At 44.8% G+C, this 13,976-nt stretch overlaps 1 protein-coding gene across 1 annotated transcript; it reads right to left on the reverse strand.

Moving 5' to 3' along the window:
* Window positions 1–12,188: 12,188 nt before the first annotated feature.
* LOC147856443 (allene oxide synthase 2, chloroplastic-like) lies at window positions 12,189–13,976 on the reverse strand. Its single transcript, XM_087329582.1, has 2 exons — window positions 13,595–13,976; window positions 12,189–13,454 (listed from the first exon to the last, which is right to left on the reverse strand). Exons 1-2 carry the CDS (start codon window positions 13,859–13,861, stop codon window positions 12,279–12,281), a joined length of 1,443 nt encoding a protein of 480 aa, XP_087185708.1. The 5' UTR covers window positions 13,862–13,976; the 3' UTR covers window positions 12,189–12,278.

Genomic DNA, 13,976 nt, shown 5'->3' on the forward strand with positions numbered 1-13,976 from the left:
AACGGATACAGTGAGTGTATCTTGGGTCCTCTGGCAAGCAGGAGGTTCCCCCTGTGGAGTGTCCACCCTCCCGAAGAAAAACCGGCACGAATGCCGTCTTCATCTAGTTGTCCGACTGAGATCAATGGCCTTGAGAGCTCGGGTACAAGTGTAGAGCCACCTGCAAGGTTGAGCTCTACTGTGCCGATTCCAATGATGTCACAGTGTTGCGAGTTGCCGACTCGAACTGAGTCGGAGTGACGGATCGTATATTGCCGAAATTGGGATCGATGAGGAGTCACGTGAAATGACGCGACCGAATCTAAGAGCCATGTGCTCGATTCTTCAGTCGTGAGCAGAACTTCTGATCCGACTGGATTTTCGATTGATAGTATATTCGGGTCGTTTGGTAACACATCAGCTGAGGAGCTGATGTAATTGATCTCCTCATGCCGGCCACTCTTCTTGTCTGATTTCTGAGACTTGTCGTTCTTGTTCTTGAGTGCGCGGCAGTCGGCTTTGATGTGTCCGGGTTTCTTGCAATAGTTGCAGATTCGATTATCCCGTGACTGGCTCCGTCTTCGCTGATTGTTCGGCTGCCGTGAGGAATCTCTTCCTCGTATGTTCGATCGGTCTGTCGAACCTTGTACTACATAAGCGTCGTCTGTTGAGTCTTTGGCGAAAGACTTTCTTCGAGCTGCTTCGGTCAGGATTGCGCTCGTGACTTCGGAGTATTTAACAGCCCTGGTTGACGCGTTGCACACGGTTGTGACGAAAGTTTCCCATGATGAGGGAAGGCTGCTCATGAGTATCATTGCTCTGAGTTCATCCTCGATTGCCGTCCCCTGAGATGAGATTTGGGAGCTTATGCTTTCGTACTCATTGAGATGTGCTTGAACCGAATCTGATTCTTTCATCCGCAAGTTGTAGAGGCGCCGGATCAGAAACATCTTTGTTGCAGCAACCTTCTTTTCGTAAGTGTCCGACAGTGTTTTCCACAGTTCGAATGTTGTCGTACACGATTGCACCGTAAAGTATACCGATTCCGATAGGTGCATCCGAATCGTGGCGCGGACGATTCTGTCCAGCTTCTGCCACTCAATTGGTTTGTATCCTTCTGGAGGTTCTTCATTTTCGATGGGATCGATTTGCCCCTTGACTATGAGATAGTCCTGCATTTGCTCCTTCCAGAAGTTGAAGTTCGATCCATCGAACTTTCGTAGACTCATTTCTGACGAGCCGGATGTTGATGCCATCAAATTTGGTTTCGGTTGACGAAGCTTGGTTCGGAGTTGACTACGAACCTTGTTGGAGTGCAGCCGGTTGGCTCACCCGATATCGTTCTAGTCGGATTTGGACCCGAGTCGGTTCGGCTTCGGATATATGTATTGTTGAACTTGCTCGAATTGACTCCAGTAACTTGAGGGACAGAACCGACTGGTCTTCCCGAATGTTGCCGAGTCGGAGTGAGCCCGGTTCGCTTCCGAATATATATGCCAAATACCGATTATTGAAACCGATTGTCTGGACCGATTCTGCTTCGGGTGACTGCAGCGACGAGAGAGACGGATCCAACTGATCCTCCCGAATGTCGATCAGCCGGATGAAGCACGAATTTGGGTTGTTGTCCTTGAAGTCGTCGTTGTGCAGGAACCCCACCTCAAGCAGTTACGATCAGGGAAGTAGAGTACAGCCGACTGGCTTACTCCGAGTGATGATCTAACGCAGCGAGATTCAAGCTTGTGTTTGCCTACTTTCTTCTCTGTTTCTTCGAATGACGCAAGAGGCCGAATGCTTTGCAGACTAGGATGAAGCGAAAGGCCGAATACTGTGCAGGCTCTGATGAAGCGAAGAACCGAATGTTGTGCAGGCTGAGACGACGGCCGACAGCGGGTTGAGGGACCGAATACTGTGCAGGCTCTGATACCAGATGTTGGAGACAAGGTCGTGTCGATGCGGAAGATCAAGAAGCATTCGATTAGGGTTTCTAGTACCTGCGTATGACAGTTTCTAAGATCGTGCACAGAGAGAGAGAGAGAGAGAGAGAGAGGAGGCACAAAAGACTCTTCCTATTCCATAGAAAACAATAATACAACCAACCTTACAAAAAAGGTTACAAGGTCACTATATATAGTGACCGACTTAGGGCAACTACCATTTATGCTAATTACACAAATGGCCCAAACTTGATCTATACAAAGGGATAGTGTGAATACGTCCATTATACACTTGTATTCGACAGCTCGGGCCCAGTGTGGCCTCGAATAGTGGCTCTCCGCCCACTCGTCTTCCATCGCCATGTCGTCGATGTGCGTTGTCCGCACCTCCACCGGTCTTTCCGGTTCCGTCTCCGTCGACAGCCTCTTCCGTTTCACCAGGTCCCCAATGAAGTCGTGGAACTCCTTCTTGACGATCCCTAGCACCTCCCGTAATGACAGCTCCACTTTGTTGTCGAGGATCCGTTCTTCCAGGACCTTTCGTAGGTCCGTAGTCCTTTCTATTTCCGTCCCCAGTCGGTATCCACCCTTCCTCGGGTTATCTTGCGAGCTGGACCCACCGGCATTGTTCCGTCATTGCCCGAATCGGGTCTCGTACCGTTGTGAGGGCCCGGCCGCTCCGGCTTTCCCCACTCGCTTGTCTTCTACCAGAGCCTCGTAGTTCCGGCAAGCGGCTTCTACGAAGCCCGTCTTCTCCTCGACCGGATCGCTCCACCCGGTTATTTCCCGGACCCGTCTCTCAGCACGGTCCGTTTAATCTTTCCTTGGTCGTGCACCGGCAAGACCTTCTAGCATTGCCGACCAGAATCCGTCTTTGCCCTCCTTTCGGGCCTCGCTGCCCCCGACCCGAATGCCGGCCGACGCCGAGTAGTGGATGGCCTCCACGTGTCGGGCCACTACCTCTTCCATCAGTCTCTTCATTCCTCCTCGCCCGTCGTTTCTGTTCAGGGCCCTCCTAGTGTCGCCGGCGTGCACCCGGCCTTCCCACAGGTACACCACCTGGTTCCTCAACGCCTCTGTGAAATCGCCGCAGTCCTTCCGAATGTGGCCGACCTCGCCGCACCACATGCACCTGTTCCCCGCTGCCGGTCGTCAGTCACGAGCCGGTTCGCCGCCTTCCCTTCGAGTCTGGGCGATCTGGAGATCCTTTATCGCCCGCGTCAACTCCTCCAGCGTTGCTCCTCCGGACGAGCCATTGACCATGCCGGCCGAAGCCGGACCGGTTTCAAGCCATTCCCGGGTTTCTTCCCTTCGCACTTGCGGTGCCGGTTCAAGCCTCCTTGCTGTGACAGAGCCCGCACCGGCCGCCCCGTTGTCAGCCCATTCTCGTCGTTTGTCGAAACGGCCACAGACTCTCTTAACCGCAGCCCAGTCGGTTGTCAGCCCGTCTTCGGTTTCCAGCAAGGAGCCGACTTGATCTCTGTCTCGCTCGTCCACCGACTTGACGAACAATAGGACTCGGCTCGTATCCAGAACGGTTCGGTCAAGCGCCGAAAGGCGCGCAAAGCGTTCTTCGAACTCCCGGAGGAGTGCCGACGCGTTTCTTCCTTTGTCGGGGGACTCCACCCATTCCATGAAGTCCCGTTTCGAAAGCCGGAGCGCGTCGTCCAGCCCGTATTTTTCTAGGAGTCGGCCTTCGAACTCCTCCCAGGTACGGCTCTCCGCCCGCACCTGGAGCACCTCCGCATGGATGCTCGGCATCGCCACTCGAGGAAACCCGGCAAGACGCCTCTCTTCCGGAATGTCCCGCATCAGCATTTCTGCCCCGTAGGACGCCAAATACTTTGTGGCATCCTTTCCGCTGAACCGGCCGATCGTACTGACGACCGCCTCAATGGCTCTGTCGAGGGCGTCAGTGCCCTCGCGTGCACTCAATATCCGATCCACGGCCGAAGCCATGGCCTCTGCAAGATCCGACCCCTTCATCTTCTGCTCTTCTGCCGCCTCTTTCACGTCGGGTTCACCAAAGATGTCGAGGTATTCCTCGCGGATGCGTGGGATGAGGCGGAACCTCGGGGGTCTTGTACCAAAGAGCAAGAGAGGAAGGAGAAGAGACCCTCTACGTGCGAGCGTAGATCCACAGGGACACGGCCCTTCGACGCAAAGACGCAAGTGGGACAGCGACACAGAAAGACACGAATGTATGTATGTATTAACAAAGACAAACAATAAGAACACGAAGACAACAAAACCACGAAGTCTGTTACAACCGAACAGGCCGGCGAACAGATGCCAATGCCTGTTCATAAACGCACAGAAAGACAGGAGCAGGTTGGAGGTGCTGCCGGAGGCACTCGGGCATTCCTCAGAGCAGCGCAAGCCTCCCGAAACCTGCACAGAAGGAAGCTATGGAGTTTGCGAACCAGAGAGAGAGAGAGAGAGAGAAGCCTTCGCACGCAAACCGACAGCACTTCGTCCTCGACTCTCTGCGATCCCTTTCTCCTCCTCGTCTCCCTCCTCTTATAGGCAAAAAAGGGAGCCGTTTCCTATTAACTCCCTACCTACCGAATCTACCTACCTAGGATCTTCTATGGACAACATTCGAGAAGAGCCGGTTCCTACGCTCCTGTGCACCGATTCTGCTTGTGGACGGTTTTCTTCACGACAACGCCTCTCTTCCGGAATATGTAAACGTTTTATACAACCAATTAATTACCACTACAACATCATTGAATTAATGAAAACAATTACATATAGACTATACACATGATTAGATGGGAGAAGAAAAAATAGAAAAAAAAAGGAAAGAGTTACCGAAGTTCCTTTGTTGATCGTTGTCTGGATCAAGGCCGACCGCACATCGATCGATCACCATCAATCAACAAAATAAAAGACAACAAAAGAAACATTAGCACATTAGCTTTGATACCGACTATTAGAGACATGAACTAATGTAAGCATTAGATAAGGATAGAATATAGATAGATAGATAGAAAGGAGAGACAGAAAGAAGGGTGTCGATCCACCCGACCACCCCCGAGCGAAGGGATCGAGACGGACTCGAGCCTCGATTAGCGTCCCATACCACCGTCGTGGCGTTGAGTCATACCTGGTGTTGGCGCGCTCACTACAAGAGTTGACCCACCACAAGACAGAGTCTCGACGTAGTCAACAAGATGATGAAATGAGGGTAGTTAGGCCTCTTATTTATAGCGATACCCAAGGCCCCTAGGCAAGTTCACACTTGGCCTAATGGGTTATCTCAATCCCGAGGATTAAAAGTAATCCTCCCCTTCTTTACACTCTCATTTAACCCTCACACTTATCCACGTGGATAGAATACTACGGTAAATTCTCACCACGGGATATTATATGGTCATGCCCGTAACATTTGGTCCATGCCAATTATACACCGTTGATGATATGAGAAGTAAGCTTGTTTTTAAGAAAACATCTCATTTAGTGTGGTTGAGCACCCCATATAATGGTCGTATATCCCAAATAACCATTTCCAAAAACAATAATTACAAAGATTCATAACCATAAAAAATATATAGTTTGGAGAAATTGATGAGTTATATACATTATTGTCCAACACTTCTCTTCTCTTTATCATGTCATATCTTACTATTGTGAGGAAAGATCATCGTATCACAAATTTAAACAAAATTTAATAGAAAAAAGTTCATTTATTTTTATCGGTATCAATATCGACTTCAACTCTAAACATTTATTGTCTTAAATAGTTTATAGTTCAATAATTGCATTCTTCTTTTAGAACCCACGGACTTTGTGGGTTGGAGATCAATTGCATTGAACACGTGCTGAGATGCAATAATTTGAGGATGTTATAACTCAACACAAATTTTGTGCATCCTCAGCGAAATGGTCTCATCTTGCAGATAAGGTTAATGCTTATTTTTTTCGTGTAAATAAAATTGGTCGTACTAAGAATGTAATGAGGCAATTAGAGAGGGAGGATGGATCATTAACATCGGATGGTGTTGAAATGAGGAGAATTGCCTTCGACTTCTATAAATCCTTGCTAACTAGGCAATCATTTACACATGAGCAATTGGCCTTAAGATCTACATTAATGTAAAGTTAATCTTTCTATGGCTAATGAATTAGTAAAACCTTTTAATGTTCATGAGGTGTATGTTGCAATTACGGCCTTAGGTAAGAATGTATGTACTAGCATCGATGGTTTTCCTCCTGAATTTTTTCTTTGCTATTGGGATCACATTGGAATTAGTGTAACAGAAGCATTACAAGAGGTTTTTACTTTGGGTGATATGCCTTATCAATGGAATGCAAGTTTTTTTTTTCTTTCCTAAATTGGAGGGGGTAGTAGTTGACATTAAGAAGTGGCGGCCGATAACTATTCTAAATACTATCTACAAGATATACACTAAAGTCCTTGCTTTACGTTGTCGTGAAGATTTTCGCCAATGGTGTGAAAATCACATAAGACGTACGAAATCAAGTGTCAATCATATAAAACAATAATAGCGAATATACTAATTCTAAGTAAGTTTAATATCTTAGTACAAAAGACGAAGATCTTGAAGAGATGCACTTTACTACATAAGAAACGGACATCTAAATGTCAACTTATGTGGGTAAGAAGTTGCGAAAGAAAAAGAGAAAATTGTGAGGTATCCCACATAGATAGGACGAATAAGGCTCTCACCATATATAAGGTAGAGCAAAAGTTATTATCTTTGTGTCTATGTGAGGAGCACACATGTTTCGGAGACTTGGGCAGTTGCAGAAAGCCAACGTGAGACCCAAGAGATGGACGGTGGTGATACCCATGTAGAACACTCCATCTAGAGACTTGGGCAATTGCGTTGAGAACCAACGTGGGACCCAAGATACAGATCGTAGGAAACGAATGTAAAATTTGAAAGGTAAAAAATTAGAATGTGAAAGGAGTGTCTATGTGAGGAGCATACATGTTCCGAAGACTTGGGCAATTGTAGAAAGCCAACGTGAGACCCAAGAGATGGACGGTGGTGTTACCCATGTAGGACACACTCCATCTAGAGACTTGGGCAATTGTGTTGAGAACCAACGTGGGACCCAAGAGACAGATGGTAGGAAACGAATGTAAAATTGAAAGGTAAAAAATTAGAATGTAAAAGGAGTGTCTATGTGAGGAACACACATGTTCCAGAGACTTGGGCAGCTCAAGCCGACGTGGCAACGTGAGACCCAAGAGATGGACGGTGGTGTTACCCATGTAGGACACACTCCATCTAGAGACTTGGGCAATTGCGTTGAGAACCAACGTGGGACCCAAGAGACAGATGGTAGGTAAAAAAGGTAAAATTGAAAGGTAAAAAATTAGAATGTAAAAGGAGTGTCAATGTGAGGAACACACATGTTCTAGAGACTTGGGCAGTTCAAGCCGACGTGGCAACGTGAGACCCAAGAGATGGACGGTGGTGTTACCCATGTAGGACACTCCATCTAGAGACTTGGGCAGTTGCGTTGAGAACCAACGTGGGACCCAAGAGACAGATGGTAGGAAAGGAATGTAAAATTGAAAGGTAAAATAATTAGAATGTAAAAGGGGGGATTTCTTTGAGAAAAGAAAGCTTTGTACTTTAAATCAAATTAATATTAAGAAGAAAATTCGTTATCCTTTTGATAATATACCTTGTTCTTGAAATCTAAATTCAAGAGTTCTTAATCTCTCTCTCTTTCAATCTATCTTAATTCCTTTCTCGCTAAAGCTTGTGCCAACGTCGAATCCTTCCGGTCCAGAACCCCAGCAGTTCCGCCTCACAATCCGCGCGTAGTGACGGATCTTCACGACAACGTATGCAAGAGTGTTCTATTTTTTATAATATTTTCATGTTTTGGGAGCTTACAGCTTTGGCAAAAGAGAAGGATGTTGACCTAGTGGTGTTATTGTTGGACTTTGAAAAGGCATACGATAGAGTTAATTGGTCTTTCCTCGAGGAAGTTATGTTACAACTAGGATTTCCAATGGCTTGGGTAGTTGCGGTAAGAGCCTTGTATAAGAATGCATCTAGTTCCGTATATGTGGCGGGAGAAGTTGATGCTCCCTTCCCTATTTCAAGGTCGGTTAGGCAAGGATGCCCATTGGCCCCTTTCTTATACTTATTAATAGTTGAGGCTTTTCATGTGTATTTTAATAATCATGCCTTAAGGATTAAAGGGTTGCAATGGGGAGTCGATAATAAGCAAGTGCTTGATACTGAATTTGTTGATGATACAGCTTTATATATGGATGGGGAGGAACAAAATTTGCGTAATGTTCAATGTATGGTGCAAGAATTTTGTGAGCTATCAGGTGCTATTATAAATTGGAATAAATCCATTGGAATAAGAATGAAGAATAATAGAGTTTCACATTGGTTGCCCCATTCGGATTTTCAATGGGTTCAACATGGGAGGTCAATATGATATCTTGGTTGTCAAATTGGTGGTGATATTACTCATGATCAACTTATTGCCCCCTTATTGATGTCATTGAAGAGGAAATTGTTGTTTTGGTCATTCCAAACATCTATCGTTGGTTGGAAGAATTGTAATTGCTAATCAAGTGCTTCTGTCTTCGATGTGGTATATCCTCTCATTTGGTTGTTTTCAAGATCTATTCTCTCTCAGATACAAAGGCTTGCCCGCAATTTCTTATGGGGTGCATCTGATGCAAATACAAGATCTAAAGTTGCATGGAAGGTAATAATATCTCCTCCTCATGAGAGAGGATTAGGGTTGATAGACCCAATGTTTCAATGTGAGAAGTATGTTGCCAGGGAAGGAGCCATGGAAATTGTTACTTCATGAACGTATGAAGGAATTGGTTCCATGTAGAGGTGGACATTGGAAGCTGTTAAGGATTAGGTAATTAATTAAGGAATAATTATTACCTAATTATGTGATTAAGTTAAGCGATTACATAGCAGAAGATTAAGTGATATGTGTGTGTATGTGTGCGTGAGAGGAAGAGAGAGAGAAGTACACTTATAACACAAAAACAAGATGGGGGATAATAAAGTATATTAAAAGGTAAATATCATCAACTATCATCAAATACAAAAAATACCTTCAATGAGGTATATATAGGTTTCATGTGCAAGGGTGCACATGTGCTAGGAGAATATAGGTACAACGTGTAAGTTATTAAATTAGCACGGAGTGGTGGATCTACAATGTATCCCACTCGAGTACAAAATCGTATTTAAGGCTTTATGGTCAACACACTAACTAGATTCTGTCTAAGTAACTACTAAGTTACATGTGTTGACTAACTAACTAAACTAAGTTGAGCTTGATCTCTCAACAGAAGCGAAATGTGAGGTGGTGGTTTGTGCACGAGGATATGCCTTTGACTTCTATTTTTACTTCGGATAAAAATGTTAACTCTTTGTTAAGAGCTTGGAAATGTTTGTTGCCTAATCTTGTGCATAAACATCCTATATGGGAGGACGAGTGGAAAAGGCCACCAATTTGTTGGAACCCCTTGATTAAGGATGATTATGGTAATATGTTAAGAAGAAGGACAAGATTAAATTGGGCAGCATTTGATGAGGCATTTGCGGCTAATGTTGGTACTTGGTTAAACTTTAATCAATCCTCTTGCGATGTTAAGGAACAAGTTTTGAAATCAATAAGAGATGGTACTTTAATGTTCCAAGAGACAAGTTACGCTTGTAATAGGATTTTGCCCTCTTCTTTTAATGCAAACCATGTATGGTAGGGAGCATTCTCTTCTCTTAATGTCTTGATTGGAGTAAGAGCTTATACATCTAATGAATCCTTCTTAGCATTTATAATAGTTTCAGAGGGAAAATTGCAATGGGTTTCTATGGAGGATGACCTTCTCAATTTAGTGGAGTGGAAACCTATTAGGGTGGTTGGAAAAACATGGAAGGTATGTATTATTGATCCCCATCCTCAAAAAGTAAAACCTTTCTAGGATATTTGGGTTTGTGATAGTAAACCCTTATTGGAGTTAGAGTGGGATCCAGCGAAATGGTGGTGGAGAGATGCTAATGGTAAGATGGTTTCTTTCTTTGACTACTCTGTAAAAATTAAGTAGGGAATTCCAACGAAGGAGGAGTCTAGTTATGCCGACTACAGCTAAGGTATGGTTAAATAATAATATGCCTATGCATTCAGTATTGGCATTTTGGAAATGGTTGTGGGCTTTACAAATTCCTCGCAAAATCATTACATTTAGATGGTTGTGTGTACACTATGCACTTCCAATCTTGGAATGGATGCATAGGGAAGAGGGAACCAAAACTTGCTCTTTTTGTGGGCTTCACTTGGAATCAATGCAACATGCCTTATGGAACTATATGGTTGCATGTTCTGTTTGGAAACATATGTTGCGTCTCATTGATGTTGCATATGGACCTAATGTGATTACATGGGGAAATGTCTTTTGGATGGACGTAAATGTGGATAAAGATAATTATGAAAGGGAAAAGATATTGTTTACCCTTCAAACTAGGGGAAGGCAAGTTAAGGATATACCATACTCAAGCCCAAATCGGTTGAATGTGGATGACACGGTATGGGCTACGATATCGTGGGTGGTTCTATGGAATATTTGGATAGGTCGATGCCAAAATGTGTTTCAGCAAATAAAGCAAAATCCTGTTCATTGTGTGAAGGAAATTTGGTTGATGCTTATATCAATTCTAAAAGGTCAATATGACTCCTTCACGGGTAATGAAGATATGATTTTTCTTAAACAACAATCCTTTAAAGGCAAATAGAAGGATTTGTTAGTTTTTGTGGAGAGAAATGACAAAATGGAATGGCAATATGTACCCCCGCGATGGTTGTTCCCTCCATAACTGGAGGTTGGTTTCAATTATGAGATAATGGGGGATATCTTACCCGCCACTAAAATGTATCATTATAAATTTATAGGTTTGTATTTGCTTATTGCATTGGTAATGGAAACTATGGTGTAGTTTATGTTTAAAAAATAATAATAATAATAATAATAAAATTGTATTCTTCTTTTGCTTCGAAACTTTAGTCATTACATGTTCTCTTTTGATTTCTCCTACAAGTTCCCTTCAATTACTCCTACTTCAAATAAGAGTCTCTACTTTCACTATGTACATATTTCTAACAAGAGGAATCTCACACTTTACCAAACGAAAATAGATAAGTATATTTTTAACGTTCATGGAAACCAACAACCGACAAGAACCTATGGGACTAGGCATGGCCCATCACAAGAGTCAAACTTGGGGTTCTCTCAACTTTATGACATTGATGTGTGTAAAGTATAAGCCACCAAGCCAACAACTAGAGAGAGAGAAACATCAGTTAGTCTAGTAAGAAGCCATGAGTGACAAAATAAACACCATATCTTCTTCTTCTTTTACCTCTGGCCCCATCATTTCCTTAGCTTCGTAGAAAAACCTTCGATGACCACTTTTGTTTTAACCACTTGTTCACTTCGAGAGATAAGAGGGAATATGTTATCTATCACCATCATGTGAAACGACGATTGTTTACGTACGAAACACATGAGTGTATTCTTCAATTTCCGAATATGTCACCTGAAGATATTATGGCTTTATAAAGTGCTAAGCTTTGTATGAAAAACAACATGCTCTCTCTACATCTCTCAAGTCATGCCTAAGGGCAATCTTTTTGTCGAGCGAGAGTCGGAAGCAAGGTGCTCAAAGAAGGAAAACATAAGGAACCAACACATGGATGTGATAAAAACAAAAGGTTGGGATGCAATCTATGTGTTATCCTAAAAGTATAGAAGGGCTAATCTTTCATAAATATATTCACAATAATTGCCCTATTTTCAACTCAAATTATACACTTCTAATTCCTTATAGGAATAGCTCCTATAATATTTCACTTGGCCAAAGAGACCTGCCTCTCCCCTAACCCCAAAGAAACGGGACCATTCCGCATTCCTAGAAACTTCATGTCATGTTGAATTGTTGCTCTCTTCGACTTGCAAACCTTACATGTTCGGCTCTCTAATATTTCCGCATGCCCCAATATATTCACACTCGCAATGATCTTGATCATGTCCATGAATGGTTCGAACAAATTCATACTCGACGATATTGATCATATCCATGAATGGCACCTCATTCGGCTGATCCTTCACATAGATTGATTTAACTAACCAAGCAACAAGAATGACCGCATTCCATGTGAAAAAAAATGCTCTCTCTCTCTCTCATGTATAACCTTAAAAACATAGTTGTATGTTCTCCAATTAAAAGAATAAGAAATAGATTATTAGTGTAAACATGGTAAACCCTAAACCCTAAACACCATGTGTATGTGCAATCCCAAACACGGTGGGATGGAGCGGAGAGAGGATTCGATCAATCAATCACGCTTGTTGAGGGAGTTGAGGTAGACGGTGATGTTGTTGCCACGGACGACGGGCGGGAGAGCCGTGAAGGAGTCGTAATGGAGGAACACGCACGCGAGGAAGGCTTGGGCGAGGAACGGGACGAGGTCCGCGGCCGCACATTGCTTGTTGGACACCGAGGTTTGCCCATCCGCGGGCCCGTTGCCCCACACCACATACTTGAGCAAGCGCCTCCCGTCCTCCCCGACAAACCTACTAGCCACAAATGTGTCGGGCCGGTCGAACACTTCCGGGTCCCTCGTGGCGATCGGTTGGCAACCCCCCAATATCTCGCCTTTCTTCACCTCATACCTCCCATCATGTGTCTCCACCACTAGGTCCTCCTTGGTTTTGGCGAATTGGTACGGCACGGGCGGTGACATCCGGAGGCTCTCGTAGACCGCGGATCGAATGAGCTCCATCCTCATTACCCCCGCGGCTGTGAGCTTCCCCCCGTCCCGCGCAGCCTCAGCCCTCACCTCGGCTGCCATTTCCTCATGCACCGCGTGCCCAGCCCTCCCGACATGCCCCATCATCGTTGGGAGGAAGAGATTGAACCCCCCGAACGCATTGAACCCTACGAAGAAGACAATGTTGTGGAGCGCATCGTGCTTGTCCAACCCGTACTTGCTCTCCGCGAGTTTGATGAGCTCCGCGCCGTGCTTCTTGAAGAATTTCACGAGCTTCCGATAGAAGCATGAGATGAACAAGTACGGGATCGGGAACGTGTGGAGGAGGAGCTCCTCGAGGACATGGGGAATGACTCCTCCCGTGGTCGCGATCGGGGCTAGTTGGAGCCCATACCATGCTTGGAATAGGAAAGGCCCATTGGACTTGAGGTTCGAGGCCTTGGGATCTTGACCCACGAGGGTTCGGATCAACACATTGCATGCCACTTGAGCTGTTTGCTTGTTCACCTGGGCCTTGCCTTTCTTCTTGAGCTCCTTTTCCCACTTCGGGAAGATCTCGGTGGTCGCTGCCTCCATCTCCGGGACCCACTTGTCCGCCTTAGTCTTGATAAGGTCCATGATGAATGACTTGAGCTTGGTATGCCTCTCCTCTGACGGGTCCAAATATGCACACGGACGTATCCCACCGAAGAATGACAAGCTCGGCACGTAGTTTGCCAAGAGCAAGTTCTTCTTCTCCACCTTCAAAGCACAAGCAAAAGAAACATGTTTCGGACGGGTGCCATTTAGGAATTTGAGATTTGCTTAGCGCAAGACACCCGATGAACCATGCAAAGATGAGAGAATTTAAGAGGTTTTTTATCAAGGGTTTTGTCCCTTACCTTGGTGGTATCGAAGAGGATTGGAAAGCTCTTTTGGTCGAGAAGCATGATGGCCTTGGTTGTAGGGAAGCCGGGCGGCCCAGGAACAACATTTACTCTAAAGATCGTGCTATTATACTTCTCCTTCCTCGAGGTCCAAAACTTGGTTTCTCCTTGGAACCAGAAGAAATCAAGTCTATCTTTAATGGCCCCAAAGCAAGGGGATCCATACTTACCTGGTATAATCTTGAGTGGCTTCTCCTCATATTCTTCCTTATCTATCTCCATGGCCAAACCAATCTCAATGTTTCACAACTCTCTCTTGGGGAGAAAAATGCAAGGTTAGATGCCTTTAAAAAGATAGATTAGACACACACACACGAATAATATATTTGGACTGATA

This window comes from Azolla caroliniana, unplaced genomic scaffold (assembly GCF_043228905.1).
Source record: "Azolla caroliniana isolate FFs.n. ecotype wild unplaced genomic scaffold, voAzoCaro1.0.p SCAF_13, whole genome shotgun sequence".
Lineage (NCBI taxonomy): Eukaryota > Viridiplantae > Streptophyta > Polypodiopsida > Salviniales > Salviniaceae > Azolla > Azolla caroliniana.